The sequence below is a fragment of the Uranotaenia lowii genome, chromosome 2 (assembly GCF_029784155.1).
Source record: "Uranotaenia lowii strain MFRU-FL chromosome 2, ASM2978415v1, whole genome shotgun sequence".
NCBI lineage: Eukaryota > Metazoa > Arthropoda > Insecta > Diptera > Culicidae > Uranotaenia > Uranotaenia lowii.
Genome location: NC_073692.1, coordinates 375,527,989 through 375,547,710, shown reverse-complemented (window position 1 = coordinate 375,547,710; position 19,722 = coordinate 375,527,989). Strand labels below are relative to the sequence as shown.

Genomic DNA, 19,722 nt, shown 5'->3' with positions numbered 1-19,722 from the left:
ATAAAAGAAAATAAAAAAAGTCGTACTTGCACACAAGTTTCTGCATCCAACAACTTACATAGTGCACACTACACAACATTGTATACAAATTATGTGCTACACAACATGTGTAGCGCAACAATTTCAAAGGCACCCTTTAGTTGCACAACACTCCGCTCAAGGCAGAAGACCCGAAAAGAGCGATACTTCCCAAATAAAACAGCTGTCAAAAATGTGCGCACGATTCGCCACGCCACCCTTAATTCTCTTTCAGTCAGTCTTTTAGTCAGTGAAGACGAACGGCGCGAAGCGGACAGAAAGGAAGGAAATATGTTTAGATTGTCGTGAGCAAAGCAAATAATCGGTGAAAATAGTAGATGTGCGCGCTCGTTTCCGGGGCCTTTCGGCTTGTGATGGGGTTGTTTCGAAATGTTTTCTAGCCTCATTATTCATTATGAATCAAAAGTGTTACAGGAAATCGGGGAATAGTTACCAGCTTGTTGCAACTTTGTAATGCGGTTGGGTGGACCGCTGACGGTGTTGAGTCGAGTGCAATTTACGCTCCCCAAAAAGTGCTAAAAATAGCAAGGGGAGGGCAATATTTGCCTAGCAGCGTCTCCTGCATTTTTCGGTGTGTGTCAAGATTTTGTTGTTGATAACCAAAAATCAGTGATTGGTACCTACATATTGGAAGATTTCGATAGAAGCGGCGTCACTTATCTATTATTTCAAATGAAGTGAATATAAATATTGCTGATTGTTGCTAAAACATGGATATGACGTAGGGTTACCAGTGATTAAATAATAAATATTGAAATGATCGAAAATTCACGAGTGTTATTGAGGCTAAAAAAAGGTTCATGCATCCAAGAAGAAGATATTTTCCTTTATAATTTTTTAAATATGGTATCTCAGAGTTACTACTTCTTCGATACAGTTGATTGGTGTGGAATAAACGTTGTCAAGCTTCTATTTCAAATGTCCTTCGCTCTTTTCAACAGATTCGTAATTTTCTTGTAATGTTCTGTTCGTCTATTTTTTTTAAATCAATCTGATTGATAAAGCTACTCAGAATATCTAATAACAAGTTCAAGGTGATTTCTTTAAAATAACGGACTGCTCTTTGCAGGGAAAGTTTCAAGGCCATTAAATTTAACAACAGTAAATGATGGAGGATTCTCTAACAGTTGTTTGCCAACAACTGGCCATCTAAATCTGTTAGCAAATCAAACTGACAAGCTGTAGAGGAGTGAATTTCCTTATCAACATCTGTCCGGTGGCGGGGTGTTATCAATTTGCTGGTAGTTTTGATTTGAAATTAACCATCACAATTTACAGTTACCGGGAGCGTGTCTCAGCAGTTGGTCTCTGCACTATTTCTCGGAAGCTGACTCATTAAGATTAGCAATCGTTCAACAGGCTATCCCTAATCAGCGGGCTTTGTTCTCCGTGAGAATTAAGTGCAGCGTTATTCAAAATATTTATGCTTGGCGATTTTTTTTTCAAGAAAACCTGTTATCAAAACTATCACGAAAAAAGAGTCCACTATCTGGGCATGTTTTAGAGCTAAGCTTAGTGATCAGACATAAAAAAAACAAACCTGTAGGAAATTATAGTGAAGAAAATAGCTGTAAAAGGTAATCTGAAAGTAATAATGGATCCTCCTGAAGAAACTTTTAAGACAAAATTATACCTAATTTTGCTATTATGCCATAAAAGTTCATTTTGGTAAAATTTTGCCCAAATAAAGTTAGTGTAATGCCAAAATTTGGGTCTCACGTTTCATATTCGGATACCTTGATCATGCAAATACAGGTTTGCAAATGCAGCTAATAGCTGATCGTGTCTCGCAATTCCTGAAGCACCACAATATCCTGTACACCTATCAATAAGGCTTTCGCGAAGGATCGAGTAATCTGACAGCTGTCTCTGAGCTAGTGGATGCAATCCATCCTTGATAGCAGAAAATTCATGGGAGTTTTGTTCTTAGACTTGAAGAAGGCTTTTGACACGATCGACCAGACTATTCTTCTCCGGAAACTAGAATCTTGTGGAATCAGAGGTAGTGCGAACTCCCTTTTTGGGAGTTATTCAACCAAACGGAAACAAAACGTCCAAATAAACCAGTCAACTAGTGATCTATGTAACTTGTCTGTTGGAGTTCCTCAAGGCAGCAACCAAGGGCCTCTTTTGTTCATCCTCTATGTAAACGATCTGCAAAAGTTACATTTACATGGTAAACCCAGACTGTTTGCTGACGATACTATACGATACTGTCCTGCGAGCACACCGATGTTGGAACGATAATTTCCCAGATGTCGACTGATTTAGAAAAACTTCAGGAATATTTTGATGCAATCCTCCTCTCGCTCAACCTGGATAAGACAAAATATGACATCTTTAGATCTACGAATCGACCTTCTGCGAGCCACAATCAGCTGAAAGTTGGAACCACAATTATTGAACAAGTTAAAACTTTCAAATACCTAAGCCTAAAGTTCGACGAGCAGATTAGATGGAACGCGCATATAGATTGCCTTAGAAATGAACTAAGTGCCATACACAGCATCATATGGAAGATTTCGAGATTCGTTCCTTCTAAACTACTAACCTGTGTGTATCATGCATTTGTGCAATCCAAGTTACAATACATGGTCTCGATTTGGGGAGCTGCTAGGAAAAGCTACATCAGACCTCTTCAAGCCATGCAGAACCGATGCTTAAAAGCAGTTTATAAACGGCCAAGACTTATCTCCTCCCACGATCTATACCAAGAAGCCTCGCAGTCGATACTACCAATAGCCGCTTTAAGAGAACTTCAAAGTGTGATTCAGGTCCACAATTAACTGTAAAATCCGCTTTTCCATCACAACCAACAAATCCAGCATCTGAACCACAGATTTCCAACACGCTAAAGAGGAAATCTAGCAACTAGGAGAGCCAACACGGAGAAAATGAAAAGATCGCCTGAATACTACAGCAGAATGAAGTACAATAATCTCCCAGCATTCTTGAAACATGAAACGAACAAAGCTAGTTTCAAGCGTCAAGTCAAAATCCACCTGAAAACCAACTTTACAAGCTTCCTGAACTAAAGTAAAGCAAAACTGTCATGCGTCATCAGTCGTCCTAACCCTGAGTTCGTTGGAGGGGATGGGGTTCTCCAGATCACACCTACAGGCAAGTACCCTGTTACGACAAGAACATCTTCTTCGCGTAGTCAGTTTCCACCTTCCAACAGATGCATCCAGCTAAACACTCCTGACTTCGGAAATCCGGCGTTTTCTACTGGGCCTCCAGCACCGGGACGCAACGAATTAGGAACCACGGAGACCCCAGAGCCCTTCGACTCAGTCGCGCTGTTTCCTGCCAGCGTCAACAGTTGTCCCGGCCCTGAGTTCGTCTGTGGCGAAGGGGTTCTCCAGCTTGCGCTATCAGGCAAGTATAATATCGTCGACTGTTCTTCTCCGCGTGATGAAATCTGCCTTTTCAGCGATCTTCGTTCCGGTACTACATCTGAATCGGACTACTCTATCAGCATTTTCTACCACAACACTGGTGGCGTCAATACCTGCTTGATCGATTATCTGCTTGCTACTTGGTGCTGCTGCTAAGATATCATTGCCTTTACCGAAACATGGCTTAATGACCGTACCCTCTCAAGTCAGATTATTGGCTCAGATTATACAGTGTTTCGTTGCGACCGTAGCCCCCTCAACAGCAAAAAATCTACTGGTGGTGGGGTGTTACTTGCTGTTAGATCTAAACTCCCGGCTGTGCTTATCGAAGACGTTTCCTGGGACGATCTGGATATTCTTTGGACCCGCATTGATCTCGGTAATCGGAAACTCTATCTATGCGTAGTGTACGTGCCTCCTGATCGTTCTGGCGACCACCAGGTCCTTTTCGCGTTGCCTGTCTAAAGTCAGCTCCTTTTGCTCTCCTGAGGATGACATACTTATCATTGGCGACTTCAACATGCCCGGTCTAAAATGGTGCTCCTCTCGAAGTGGCTTTCTGTTTCCAGATCCTGTGCACTCTTCGTTCTCGGCATCTTCTAGCGTATACTTAGACGCCCTGAGTACAGCGACTTTACGTCAGATAAATAATATCGAGAATGAAAACGGACGTATGCTCGACCTCTGTTTCGTTAACGAAGGTTTCTGGATTCCGACGATTGACTTAGCTCCCGCTCCCCTTGTCAAAGCTGTTCCACATCACCCAGCCTTAGTGGTCTCTTTCGCTGCTGCAAGGAGATATGCTCCGGTGAAGAAAACGGCATCCTTCTATCAAGATTTCAAGAACGTGGATTTCGAAACTATATCTCTCGTTCTTGAATCCATCGAATGGGAAGTTGAGCTCAATCCTTCTGATCCAAATGCAGCTGCTGAGACTTTTTCGAACATTCTTAACTACGTTATTGATCGCCATGTTCCGAAACGTAGGGTAGCTACTGATCTACGGGCTCCCTGGGTCACTGAAGAACTGCGCCGACTGAAGACGGCCAAGAAACGTGCACTCCGAAATTACAACAAGCACATATCCCCTTACACTAAGGGAGAATACCGCAAACTAAACTCTGCTCATAAAAAAGTCAGTAAGCGTAGCTACTTGAATTATCTAAATCGGTTACAAAGGAATTTCAAGACCAGTCCGAAATCTTTTTGGAAGCACGTAAAAATTCAACGGGAAGAACCAGGGCTTCCGTCCTACATGTTCCTTGACAGCGACACAGCGAATTCTGATCCAGAAATTTGTGAGCTTTTTGCCGAGAAATTTTCTAGTATTTTCACAACTGGGGGAATTTCCTTGGAGCAACTGGCCAGAGCTGTAGGGAATATATCACCCCTAGGGTCATCTTTGAATGGTATTCTGGTCGACGATGCAGCCATCCTAAAAGCGACAGTTAAGCTAAAAAATTCATCTTCTTCGGGCCCGGACGGTATACCAGCTACCTTTTTGAAGCGTTTTATGCCATCTTTGCTGACACCTATCAGGCATATCTTTCAACCATCGCTGGACGGCGGAATCTTTCCTTCATTGTGGAAAGAAGCTCACATGTTTCCTATCCGCAAAAAGGGAGATAAGAGAGACGTGAGCAACTATCGTTGAATCTCCGCTCTATGCGCGAACGCCAAATTGTTTGAACTAGTTGTTTTGGATCCCTATTTCTCATTTTGCAAGCATCACTTCTCCAACGATCAGCACGGGTTTTCCGCGAGTTCGATGTCCGCGAGTTCGAGCCCAAGAGTAAACATCGAACACAGTTGTACCGGATAAGTTTTTCAGTAACGATCCGCCAACTGTAACGTTGATAAAGTCGCGAATGCCATAAAGATGGTAAAACGACTATAATCGAAACAAAAAAAAAAAAGATCAGCACGGGTTCATGCCTAAAAGATCCACGACTACAAACCTACTGAGCTTTACATCGTTCGTGCAGGACAGCTTTGCCAAGAAAAGTCAAACAGACGCCATTTACACAGATCTCTCTGCTGCGTTCGATAAGGTGAACCACGAAATTGCAATCGCAAAGCTCGAACGATTAGGCTTCAGTGGTTCCCTACTGGATTGGTTCCGGAGTTACTTAATGGGACGAAAGTTATCCGGTGAATCCTTTTTTAGGCAGTTCGTTGCTCCTCGGTGGCACAAAGCTCGCTTATGCCGATGACCTGAAACTTTTTCACACTATAAACGGCCAAGACGACATCAACTTCCTCCAACAGCAATTCACCGCTTTTGCTCACTGGTGCGATATCAATTGCTTGCCCTTGAACCGCAGTAAATGCTCGGTAATATCGTTTACCCGTAAGGGGCATCTTCTTCATGCAGAGTACATCCTCGGAGACCAAACCATCATCCGGGTGGACCATATTAACGATCTGGGCGTTATTCTCGACCGAAGGCTGGAGTTCAAGATTCATACGGACTATGTTGTCGACAAAACTTCTCGAAGCCTTGGATTCTTGTTTCGTATGGCCAAAGATTTCAAAGACGTTTACTGCCTGAAAAGTCTTTATTGTTGCATAGTTCGTTCTATTCTCGAGTACGCTTCAGCTGTTTGGTGCCCTTTCTACCAGAACGGAGCTGAAAGAATCGAGGCTATCCAGCGGCGTTTCTTGCGGTACGCTCTACGACACTTAAACTGGCAGGATCCGTTTCGTTTACCAAGCTATGAAAGCCGCTGCCGTCTCATAGGCTTAGATACGCTTCAAGCACGCCGAAATGCTACACGTGCTCTAGTTGTAGCGGACCTTCTCACAGCTAGAATCGACTGCCCCGAACTGTTGGAGGCCATACCTCTCAGCGTACGACCACGAGGATTACGAAATCAGAACCTGCAGCTCTACGTTCCGATTCGCCTGAACAATTACGGGAATAACAGCGCTTTCATCGGCATTCTAAAAACTTTTAATCGGTTTTCCGAACATTTCGACTTCGACGTCTCAAGGAACGTATTCTGAAGAAAAATTTTAAGTGTATGAAGTATTGTGTAGTCTTATGTTGATATTAATTTTAATATGTTAGTTAGTAATCATTAGGATCAAATTTGATCCGTTGATGTTTTAAACAATAAACAATAAACAATAAAACTATTAAGTTGTGAACCAGCTCGAACTAGTTCCCTTAACAGAGAGCAACCTCTCTGGGGACTTCAAATTCCTTACTTGGAAAATATCTGCCACTAATCGCAACAATAAAAATTTTCTGTATACTTTCTCTCCGCTAGCCACCACCCGCCACCACAGCCCCCACCAAATCGCCCCACCAAACCACCACCAAGCTGCCACCACCAGGCAAAAAATTTGAAAATTGTAATAGTGAAGAAAAGAAATGATGTGCAATCGAAATATTGTAAATTATGAGAAGAAGTAACGAAAAAATAATAAATAGTGAGGAGGTTTTATGCCTTCGGGGAGTATGATCTTCCATTTTTTAAAATAAGATCAACTCCCGGGGGCTTTTCCCTGCTTAAAAAAAAACCTTAATGATGCCTCGTCAAGTCAACGTATGAAAATCACAGAGAAGAGAGTTCGGGCTGGAGCTAAAATCGTGTGTGAGAATACCAACCAAAGTTTCAAACCAAATTCGTAAGTGTACTAACATCCATGAGATGTCGCTACCGGTACACCACGCTTAGAAATTAATACTCATCGCTTATCTCAAAGGAGGCCAGCGCAATATATGACGGTAACAAAATTTTTTGTGTAATGAATTTTAAAAACATCATGATTTAAAAAAGTTATTAACTTATGATTAATAATAACTATATTCATTTCTACTGATTACTAACCCTGAGCTACAAGTCCTCATGTATCGATCTCAGGTAACATCAACCGGAATATCAACCCATAATTTACAATTATAACATTTATGTTCACATTTTCTGTTCTAGAAAACTGTTTACTGATAGTACAATCCCAACACATACTTTAAAACTTCATTCTCACACACGTTTATAACACATTTTTGTTCGGGGCCCGTTGTGTGTTCTCTGTTTAAAAACGTATTAGCTGCCAAAACTTGGCATCGTTACTTACTTACTTAATGATCCCGCGCCGATCCTCCGGTGCATAGGGCCGTGGTAAAAGACCTCCACTGTTGACGATCCGGAGCCAGCGTCTTCACCTGGTCCCAGTCAAAATTCTCGTCAACAGTTCGGATTTCAGCGGCTAGGCTTCGCCGCCACGAATTTCTGGGTCTGCCTCTTCTTCGATGACCTTCTGGATTCCAATCTAGCGCCTCTCTGCAAATCTCGTTTTCATCTCTTCGCAGCGTGTGCCCAATCCATCTCCACTTACGTTCCCGAATCTCGATTTCTAGCGCCTTTTGATGACACCGGCGATGTAGTTCCTCATTCGAGATCCAGTTGCCAGGCCACCAAGCGCGGATGATATTCCTCAGGCAGCGGTTTACAAATACTTGCAGTTTTCGCGTCGTTACCGCATATGTGCACCAAGTTTCGCACCCGTAAAGCAATACGGATTTGACGTTTGATTTGAAGATTCGGATTTTTGTTCGTAGAGAGATCTGGCGTGACCGCCAGATGTTTCGGAGACTCGCAAACGCAAATCGGGCCTTTCTGATCCGTGTTTCGATGTCTTTTCTGGTACCACCATCAGGCGTAATCTGGCTACCGAGATACTGGAAGCACTCCACTTTCTCAACTTGTTGCCCAGCTACCATGAAACTGGAGGGATTTCCTGTGTTGATCTCCATCGACTTGGTCTTTCCGACATTGACTTTGAGACCTGCTGCCTTGGAACTTTCGGTGAGGTCGTCGAGTTTGCTCTGCATATCTGGTTGTGTTTGGGCGAGCAAAACAATATCGTCAGCCAGGTCAAGGTCGTTCAGTTGCTCCATTGTTGAAGGATTCCACGGCAATCCTCGGTTCGGTGCACAGTCAATCGATCCAATCAGAATCTCATCCATTACGATTAGAAAAAGTAGCGGTGATAGAAAACATCCTTGTCTCACTCCAGCAGTTACCGGGATTGGTTCGGACAAGACACCGTCGTGCAAGACCTTGCACGAAAATACCTCATACTGTGCTTCGATGAGATGGACTAGTTTCTCTGGGACCCCTCGTCGCCTTAGAGCAGCCCAGATGTTTTCGTGGTTCAGTCGGTCGAATGCTTTTTCGAAATCAACGAACACCAGCAGAAGAGAGTCCTGGAATTCGTTGATTTGCTCCAGTATGATTCGTAGCGTTGTGATGTGGTCCACACATGATCGTCGAGATCGGAATCCAGCTTGTTGCCGTCGGAGTGTAGCGTCTATTTTCTCCTGGATCCTGTTCAGAATCACTTTGCAGAGTACTTTGAGGGTTGTACAGATCAACGTTATGCCTCGCCAGTTACCGCACTCTGTCAGGTCTCCTTTCTTCGGGACCTTTACGCGGATACCCTGCATCCAGTCGGCCGGGAATGTTGCAGTATCCCAGATGTCAGCGAAAAGACGGTGCAACATTTGTGCTGACAGGGCAGGGTCGGCTTTCAGCATTTCAGCAGGGATACAATCGATCCCAGGTGCTTTGTTGGATTTCATGTTTTTGATTGCCGCTTCTATTTCAGCCAGCGAAGGCGCTTCCGAGTTGACGCCATTTATGCGACTTACTGTTGGCGCTTCGAGCTGCAGATTCTGTTGGCCATCGCTATTCGTGACTCGGAAGAGTTGTTCGAAGTGCTCAGTCCATCGTTTGAGCTGATCTGTTCGATCGGTCAATAACTGACCTGCTCGGTCTTTTAGCGGCATTCTTGCATTAGTCCTTGCACCACTGAGGCGGCGAGAGATGTCATAAAGTAATCGGATATCTCCATTGGCGGCGGCTCTTTCTCCCTCTTCGGCTAGGGAGTTTGTCCAGGCTCTCTTGTCTCGTCTACAAGCTCGTTTAACTGCCTTTTCCAGCTCCGCATATCGTAAGCGGGCGGCTGCTTTGGCTGACCCGGTACATGCCTGCTCAATTCCGACTTTCGCCTTTCTCCGATCATCGACCATCCTCCAAGTTTCATCCGACATCCATTCACTCCTTCTTCCACAAACTTTACCGAGAGTACCATGGCTCGTCGTGATAAAGGCATTCTTGATTCCACACCACTGTTCTTCGACTGTTCCGTCTGTCGGCAGCTCCGAGGCTCGGGATTCTAGCTGTTCAACGTATGCCCTTTTCACCTCTGGATTCTCCAACCGGCGGACGTCGTATCGACACCCGACTTTCTCCTCGCGCCGTTGGACACGTGCAACTCTCAGTCGTATCTCACTTGGCATCGTTGAGCTGTCAAAATTCTTTTGAAAAAATGGATGCTAAACGAGGCATAACTAAGCCTTTTTGAAACCAAAAGTTGACATGACTGTGGCATTAGACTGAGTCGATTTGGGGTCATTTTTGAATTTCTCAAACCCTGGGGTCTAAAAAGCTCCGTCTTGGTCTAAAACTCATCCATGATTTTTTGCAAAATTTTTAAGTAACGTTTACATGAGTAAATTTGAACTTTTAGGTTTGTGTGGGAAAAATGAATATTTTGTACTGAAAAATCAACATCATTTTTGTTTCGTCTGTGGAACCCAGCCAGCTGATGGTTTTTGTGCCAATTTATAAATTCCTTCAAGGAAATTTTTCGCTGAACAACTTTGTCGAAGACCGTAACATGGTATCTAATTAGACAAAAAAGTTATTAGCTGTTTAACAGGGGTATGTCTTTTCGCACTGATAAACAATAAATTCAATTGACATCCCTGCAGAGTGCTTAGCGAGGTATTGCGTGACTACTTTCCAAGCAACACTTCGCGAGGCTCAAGCAGTGATGTCAATTGAATTTATTGTTTATCAGTGCGAAAAGACATACCCCTGTTAAACAGCTAATAACTTTTTTGTCTAATTAGATACCATGTTACGGTCTTCGACAAAGTTGTTTAGCGAAAAATTTCCTTTAGGAATTTCCTTTGGCATAAAAACCATCAGGTGGCTGGGTTCCACAGACGAAACAAAAATGATGTTGATTTCTCTGTACAAAATATTCATTTTTCCCATACAAACCTAAAAGTTCAAATTTACTCATGTAAACGTTACTTAAAAATTTTGCAAAAAATCATGGATGAGTTTTAGACCAAGACGAAGCTTTTTAGACCCCAGGGTTTGAGAAATTCCATGATGACCCCAAATCGACTCAGTCTACTGTGGTATTCGTGTATTCGAACCGAGAGCAACATTTTTCTAATTATTGTACCACCTTAATCAAGACTTAACTACACCAGATTTTTTTTGCTAGCAAAGCAGATACCTTAAAGATGCCTATTTTTACAAATACCTGAAAAATCAACCCTTAATTTGCCACACTATTCCGGAAACGAACAAATTTGCTGTTTGTGTCCAGTTCGATTGAATTTTGAACACCTAAATAAACCTGATTTTTCATACCATAATATATTTTTAAATTTATAATTAGAACACTTATTTTCTACAAAACTGTTTCCTCATTTTTACATTCTGTGAATTTTTCTTCTCTAATAATATAAACTAACATAAATTTAGCCAATTTCAGAAATTTGAAGAAAATGCATTTTTGTTGTTCCACCTGTTTTCTCTAATTTCTTTTTGCAACATATTCAAACTGGGACTCTTTTGTGATGTCTTATCTAGTATGATATCACTTTTGCTACTAACCAAAGGCTGGCTTTTTCCATTTTGTTATAGTAATTTGTCTTCTTGGTCAACATATTTTCGAGATCATTCGTAATTATTTTCAACCGCTGTTGAAATATGTTCTTCATCCAACTCCAAATTTCGTTTGATTTAATACAATTTTCAATTATATGACTATTCGATTCAATTGTTTGACTGTGAACATTGTCTGCCGATCTACTTACTGTATGTTGTACTCAAAAAACTTTTTTTTTTGTTTACAAGGACAAGGGTGATACGGTCAAAATTTGGTCAATATCAACTTGACGTATTTCTTTCAATGTAGCATTTAAAAAACCTGAACACCCCTCATTTTGAAGAGCTGTGTGTGTGTGTGTGTGTGTGTGTGTGTGTGTGTGTGTGTGTGTGTGTGTGTGTGTGTGTGTGTGTGTGTGTGTGTGTGTGTGTGTGTGTGTGTGTGTGTGTGTGTGTGTGTGTGTGTGTGTGTGTGTGTGTGTGTGTGTGTGTGTGTGTGTGTGTGTAAAATGTTGCTCCTATTTTGATTTTGGAATTCACTCTTCAGTTGTCAAAATGCCGCCCAAGAAAGAAGAGCATCGTATCAAAATTTTACTCGCGCATCGCGAAAATCCGAGCTACTCGCACGCAAAGCTGGCAAAATCGCTAAAAGTTGCCAAATCAACCGTTACAAATGTAATTAAACTGTTTGGGGAACGTTTGTCGACAGTCAGGAAGTCTGGATCGGGGGAAATCGAAAACCGGAAGCCGCTGAGACGACAAAGAGAGTTGCCGGTAGTTTCAAGCGAAACCCTAACCTCTCTCTCCGAGATGCCGCAAATAAGCTGGGTGTATCGTCTTCAACCGTGCATCGAGCCAAAAAACGAGTCGGTCTACCAACTTAGAAGAAGGTAGTGACTCCAATTCGCGATGATAAACAAAATACGACGGCCAAAGCGCGATCCCGGAGGCTGTACACGACGACGCTGACGAAGTTTGACTGCGTGGTAATGGACGACGAAACCTACGCCAAAGCCGACTACAAGCAGCTTCCGGGACAGGAGTTTTATACGGCAAAAGGAAGGGGAAAGGTGGCAGATATTTTCAAGCACATGAAACTGTCAAAGTTCGCGAAGAAATATCTGGTTTGGCAAGCCATCTGTACCTGTGGCTTGAAAAGCAGCATTTTCATAGCTTCCGGGACTGTCAACCAAGAATTTTACGTGAAAGAGTGTTTGAATAAACGTCTGCTGCCTTTCCTGAAGAAAAACGGTTGTTTCGTACTGTTTTGGCCGGATTTGGCATCTTGCCATTACGGTAAATTGGAAAATACTGGGCTATTGTCAAGCGGAACCTAAAGAAGACCAAAAAAACTGCTAAGGACGAGCAGCAGTTCAAGGCAAACTGGCTTTGTGCGGCGAAGAAGGTGGACAAGGTGGCTGTACAAAATCTGATGGCATAAAGCGATGGATAAGCGGAAGCCTAACTGAATGTTTTTCCTGAATTTTATACTAATTAAACTTGAAAAAGAAATTTAATTTGAATTTTTAAATAAACGATTTCACCGATTTACACGCGTTTTCCCTTGACCAAATGTTGACCGTATCACCCTTTATGCCATTTTCCTCGTTCATCACCTTGGTCGTTCTCGCTGGTTTGCGTGCTGTAGCCAATACACTACAAACATGGAATTCCAATTTTTTTTAAACTGATATTATTTAAAACGGATGTTTGGCGTGGCGTTGTGGCCGTGTGTTTGGATTTCATCTCGAAGAGTCGCGGTTCAAATTTGGTAACAGAACTAATTTTTTTCATAAGGATGTTGATTGCTTGAGTAAGCGAATCAAACAAATGTGTAGCAGAATTTGCGTGCGTACCGGTATGTATCGAACAAATTTTAAAATGCAGCAATTAAGTAAGATGACTTGAGGTGATGGGAGAAACAAAGATGGATGCCGAGAAACCGGCAGCACCACATGGGCTGGTGGTGACCAAAGTAAGAGCTTTGCTGATTAAATGATTACTTGTGGGCTGAACAGAAGGCCGTTCAAATCTGTAATGGAACTTCAAAGTACTTCAAATATTTTGGGCTGAATAAAACGAAATTCAGCACATTGATTATGCTGATTAAGCTGTGTTTGACCTTTTTAACGAGACTTTTGGTTGCTTGGCTATTTCAGCCTTATTTTCTGAAAAAGTGTCCTTCAACAGTTTAACAGTCAATTGGTAAATTTTACGGAAATTTTGGAAAACTATCAAACATTTTTTAAAGCTAAACAAATGCTGTATCTGCTATCTGCAAAATAAACATATTCACTACAGGAGAAGAAGAGCTTAGTAGAAAAGTGCGCAACTGGCCCGATGCTTCTTCATTGTAGGTATCTACCTATACCTACCTAGTTTAACGAAATGATAAGCTCATCAACAGGTGTCCAGCAGGCAGAGATTTGAATTCGAAAACATTTTCAAGGAGACAATTCTTCAGTCTGTGGCTGGCGGTCGGACGCGCCGGGTGACATTATTTTAATTAACGAGCAAAAAATCGCCAAAATTATCGCTGAAGTAGCATAATTTTTTCCGAACCTAAATGGGAGTGAACTCTTCGATTGTAGTGTATCAATTCATTCGACGTTTTTTGAATGGGTACGATTCCTATAGGCAAAACAGTGAACTGCAGTAAGCAAACGAAGCACTAAATTCAGCTGTTGTGAGACAATCAGGGACCGTTTTGTTGAAATAGCTCAGCGCGGTCAGCATTTTTCGTCATCGGCAACCCAGCTTAACAAGTGCCATAAACGGTTTCAGTAATCAGTTCTTCGTCGTGATAATGCAGTTTAGCGGCCGCTCGATAGCAGCTGTGCAGCGCAGTGATTCTCGATGATGAACTCGTGAGCAAAAAGGGTGGCGACAATTTTTATTCGGCATTATCAAATTGCACGGGGCGGCCGGCCTTCACGAAAGAACAGCTGATAACGTGGAAAAAAGAACAAAAAACAGTTGTGGATTAAATCATTGACGCTTCCGATTCATTGACTCGAGGGAACAAGTGGTGTAGTTTATCGTGAATCAAGTGGCTGTGTTTACCTTTCGATTCAGCTGTAGGGTCCAGTGAGTTTCCTATCGATTCATGGAGTATCAAGAATACTATATGTAGTGCATTTCACTTCTAATCAAGTGGGAGCTTTGAAGCGATTGTCTACGTGACTTGTGTGATTAGACTCTGGATGTTCCTGTGGAATAACTGACCCAGACGGTTGTAGCCGCCAAGAATTGGACAGAATGGCCGAGCCCGCCCAACTACGTCCACCTGATGGAGGCTGGGGATGGATGGTGGCTTTTGCCTATGGAATGGCCAATGTAAGTTCCTCAATTTTATCTACGATAATCTCTGACTAAAGTTCAATTTACTCATCGTTAATCCTTTCCACGGGCTTTTTTCTTGAGACTACGTCAACATAAAAATTGCTCACGAGACCTTAGTAGCTCAACCGGGATCAATGAGCTTCCGTTATCTGCCTGTTTCTATCGAGGTTCCTGGGAAACATAAAGTTGTCTCCAGTTTGTTTTTGCAAAATTGTATGGATCTACAGCCGGAAGATTGCTATCACTTATCAGTTTGGTTTGCGCTGTTTATCAAAGGCTTCGCCATCCGTCTGAGTGGTATCAGATATGGACTTCAATTCTCCTTTTTCATGTTAGTTTCTTAAAGGCTAATAATTTAAATTAAGGTTGCCAGAATTTTTTCAGCACGCATCCGGGCCGGACAAACCGGACAATTTTTATATAAAAACCTGGCAAAATCCAAGCATTTGATTTCAAATTGACGACCAAAAACCCGGGCAATATCTGGGCAAATTTGCTTATAACTCAGAAGTTCCTCAACAAAAATCAAGAAAAAAAAATGATTTTTTTTTTGTCAGACACATCGATAGATTTTGAATCGCATTTTAGGCTTCCAAAAAACCTTTCATGATTATTTTTATAAAACTTGCTCGAATTATTTAGTTTTGAAGGTATTTGTTGTTTTTTTGGTTCAATTTGCCAAATAAAGTAAATAAATCCGGGCAGGGCCGTAGGAAGAACCGGCTCATGGGGGGGGTTTTGGTGACAAAATTTTTCCTATAATATTTTTGCTTGCATATAATGCATAAATAAGGAAAAGTAAAAAAAACTAAAATTTTAGATAATTATTTAGGTTTGAGTTTTTTTACATTCGAAGTGAGGAATTTATTCTAATTTTCGAAAAAAGGTTTTAAAAGTTGCCGATTTGTCAAGAAGTTTAAAAAAATAGGGATTTGAACATTCATTTAAAAAAACTTTTTATATTTACTTACATTAGAAAGTAATCAGCTAATTCTTTTTAAGCATGACCATTTGAGGCATTGGTAAAATATTATTAAATATTTGAAATAAAAGTAAGAGATTAAGTTTGCGGTTCAAATCAGATTTATTTTCTTCTATATTAAAATTAAAGATTTTAGTTTGAACCTTTTTTAAGAAGAATCTGCAATATAAATAATGTTAAACAAAAAACCTTTAAAATAAGTTTTCAATTGAATTTAAACTTGAAAATAAAATACAAGTTCTTTGGCCTCATAAAATTACCATTGATAATTTATTTCATGATTATAATCCTGTGAAATAAAAAAAAAAATCTAAAATTTTATTTTAAATTTGTAATTTTTTCTTGTTTGTGTTTCAAATTGGACTCTGATTTAATAAAAAAAATTTAATTTAAATCCAGAATCAAAATTTTGAAATTGCGATCGCCTGTAATTTGAACTCTTAATAAAATGCTCATATTAATATTTGAATTTTGATTTTAAAACTTAACTTCGAGTTGAATCTGAGTTTTTGATTTTGATTCCGAATCTGAGTACTGCCTTTTAAACATGAGTTCGAAATCTAGATTCCGAATTTGAAAACGATTTTTGGAATTTAAGCTCTAGATAATAATTCTCAATAACTATGAGCCAAAAAGCGATATTTTGATCAAAATTTTCAACCAGAAATCTCTTCTTTGAAATCTGAATGTTTGACTTTAAATGTGAATTCTTTCTTCAGTTATTGATTCGAAATTGAAGCTGGATGAAAATTGAGAATGATGAAACTGTTTAAGATTTTTCAATTCTGGATCAACATTATGAAACTTTCTTTAGTTCCAATTCTGCATAAGAAATAAAGTAAAAATTTCAAATCTCAAAAATGGTTTGTAATTTTAAATACTTTCACTCAATATTCCGAAATCATGAGTTTCGAATATAGAAGTATGAAATCCAAAATCAAGATTCGAATTAGAATGTTTGCGCAATGATGATCCAAACTGAAGTTCAGTAACAATAAACCGGATGCAGAATCCTTAACAGAACATTTAACTTTTGTTTATCGAAAATTTCGAAATACATAAGTCAATTTCAAATCACATATTGAGCTTTCAAAAAACGTTCATATAGTTTTGTTGAAATTTACTCAAAAACATAAGACGCAAAATACCTCATTTTCGTAACTCAATTTAAATTTTTGTTTTATTATGTAAATCAAGTGTAAAAATTCTGCAAAATCTGAATGATTTGGCAAGTTGAGTCTCATCCCATTTAAAAAGGATATTCGGGATCAAATTTCTATCAACAAGTTAAATTTTTTTTTTAAACTGAAGTAGAATGATTGACCTGGGATTAGATTTTTAGGTTTTGTTTTTATTCCTGAAAAGCTATTGCTACTCTTGTATAATTTTAGTCGATCATCAAAATTTTATTGGGAATTCGTAATTTTGAGTATATAGAAGAACATTTTGCTTGGCATTTTTGGACCCTCATGGGGGGGGTTTAACCCCCAAAACCCCCCCCGTTCCTACGGCCATGAATCCGGGCATCATCCGGGCATTTTTTCATAAAATCCAGGCCACCGGGCCGGGCCGGACTGCCCGGATAAAACCGGGCAATTTGGCGACCTTAATTTAAATGGTTATTGACTCAAATGAGAAGCGAATAAGTCAGTTACGCCATTACATCTTATTCTCGGATGAATACTATTTCTTGATTAAAATCAATCGATTTTGAAAAGCCTCCATTTTTTTTTATATTTCAAGAAATTATTATGGGGGCGAATGATGGTCGGTGCCACAAATAAAAAAATCTATTTACAATGAATTTTGTGTGTATTGGGCAACATCTTTTCCCAAGATCGGCATTGCTCCTGGAAGCCTGGCAAGTGCGGATGATGACTGCAGACCACCGGAATTTTTGGCCACTGGTGCGGCAATAGTATGCAGTCAAGTTCGGCACCGGTTCGCCGGGATTTTTGCCCCTAGTTCGGCGAACGGAAGCCTCGGATTCGGCGGCGGTCCCTCGTGGATATTCGCCACTGGTGCGGCGATCGGATTTCACCGAATATTTCGCCACGGTGCGGCGATTTGACGCCCTACGATTCGGTGGCGGTTCCACCGGATGTTCACCACAAATGCGGCGATGGAATTCGGTCCGATTCTGCGGCTGTACCACCGGATATTTTTCACAACTGGTGCGGCGATCGAAAGCAGCCTGGGACCGATTGGTTGAGCCGAATTGTTGTTTGCCAACCCTGGGGAAAGTCTCCGACGAAACCATCGAGATAATGGTGTTGAAATAAAAGAAAAACGGCCGCCTTAGCCTCCTTTTCTTGAATCTTTTTCCTCGCCTCGACCCTTCTCAAGCCGAATTTCCAGGCCGAATTTGCAGACTCAGAGCCGAATTTGCTGTCCGATGGTCCGGTGCAAAGATGCACGGGGTGCGGTTTGTCAAGTTTTAGCTTTATTTTCCCGAACTTTTTGGCACGCTTTCGAGTCTCTTTTCGCGACTTTTCCCCCGGGCAGCACAACTTTTATCTCGCGATGATTTTTCGCGTGCCGACGTCTCACCACGCGCACCGGAAACGATTATGACGTTTCGCTCCGACCCTGCACGCTCACTATGGTTTACTCATTTGCTCTGTACGCTCGGTATCATTCCCTTATGTCTTTTCCTGTAAAACTGCCATGTTTGGATTGAATAAATAATCTGGCGACCCCTTATGCCGACCCCTGGCCCAAAATATGACTCCCTAAATCAATTGTATGTCCTTTACGCGAATTTTCTTCCTAATCCATTGTATATTAGCTTCAAGGTCGCAAAAATCAGTGAACACTTAATATGAACGACCCCTTTTGCCGGCGCCTTACACACAATTTAATACCTGGAATCGATTGCCCATCCCTGAGAACTCCCGTGTGCAAACTTTCATCTCAATCCGATGTATAATAACGTAAATATCGCAAAAACAATGAACAGTCAATATGGACGGCCCCTTTTGCCGACCCTTGATCAAAAATTTAATGAAACAATATTTGGCTTGTATGGACGACCCCCTTCAAAAGAGGTCTTTCGGAAATCTGAAAACATTTTTCATCATTCCTAGTCCTAATGAGCATCCGTGCAAAATTTCAGCTCTCGAGGTCTTAAGATGGCCTAGCCTATAGAGGACAAACAAACAAACACACAGAAAATGCTCTTTATGTAATGCTCCCACCGTAGAATTGGGGAGAGGGAGTGCATCTCACAGCACTAACAAACAAATACAGCTTTAAAAAACGTGAGTTTATTGCACTTGCCAGTAATCAATATATTTTTTAAGTTATTAAAAAAAAATAGAATGAAGTACCTCCCTTCCTCATTTTTACAGGCCTCTAACTAATCACAGTTAGCAAATATCTTTCATATCCCTGAAACTTTATGAACCACTCTAAAACTGTTTCATTCAAAATGAGCACCTCAAGTTGTTGTAAAAGTTTGTCTAAGACATGAAATGTATCAAACTTAAAAGGAAGACGCAAATAATTGTTTTTTTTTTGCAAAATTTCAATTTTGGACAACTATAGGCTGGTCTCATCGTTTGAAGTCACCAGTGAGCCGAGACGAAGTCTTCGACTAACGTATTTATGTTTTTAAATCATATCTGTAATATATAAAACAGGGAGAGAGACAGCCCATACAGAAATGTACGAACACGCAAAACTCTTCACTGGATCATCCGATTTGCATGAGATTTTTTTTGATGTGTTCGTCTTTACGCGAAGAATAACACAACGGAGAGATAATTTCGAAAATGTTTTTGTGGAATTTGAAAATTAATTTTTAGTTTTTATTCGTATCAAATAAAAGTCATGGCACCCAATTTCCATTTTTTTCATTAGAATCACCCAGAGTAGGAAGGCGCCAAAAGCAATCAAGGCTTACTGATGTTCATCCATCTCTCTATAGGCAGTTTTGGCGCCCATTTTCGTTGCAAGTGTACTTTTCACGTGGCACCAGTAAAATGGATACTTGGATGTAATTGTTCACCTTCCGTATGGAGTGAAAAAAAAAGAAGGCAATAAGCCGGCATGGAGTATATCTATTTTCGAAAATTGTCATTTTTGCTTCAGCATCAAGGCAACTTTAACATTTTTAAAGCTGATTTATCCAAAGCTAGCTGGATTGCCCGGTTTTACCCGGACTTGACCGGGTAATTGATAAAACAAAATTTAAAGGGCCCGGTTAAGTCGTCCAGCCCGGCTGTCCGGATTTTGATAAAAAACCCGAATTTTCCGGATT

General features: G+C 40.8%; 1 protein-coding gene across 7 annotated transcripts in view; it reads left to right on the top strand.

Annotated features, from left to right (window-relative positions):
* Positions 1 to 412: 412 nt before the first annotated feature.
* Positions 413 to 19,722, top strand: part of LOC129747359 (monocarboxylate transporter 13-like) — a 30,423-nt gene continuing 11,113 nt past the window's right edge. Inside the window, exons 1-2 of one of the 7 annotated variants that reach the window (XM_055741523.1) lie at positions 413 to 610; positions 14,213 to 14,473. In XM_055741523.1, coding sequence (XP_055597498.1) covers positions 14,396 to 14,473 — 78 coding nt within the window. In that variant the 5' untranslated portion in view covers positions 413 to 610; positions 14,213 to 14,395. Of the gene's footprint in view, positions 611 to 13,438; positions 14,474 to 19,722 lie in introns of all 7 variants that reach the window. The other 6 variants (XM_055741522.1, XM_055741521.1, XM_055741520.1 and 3 more) reach the window with 6 other exon arrangements.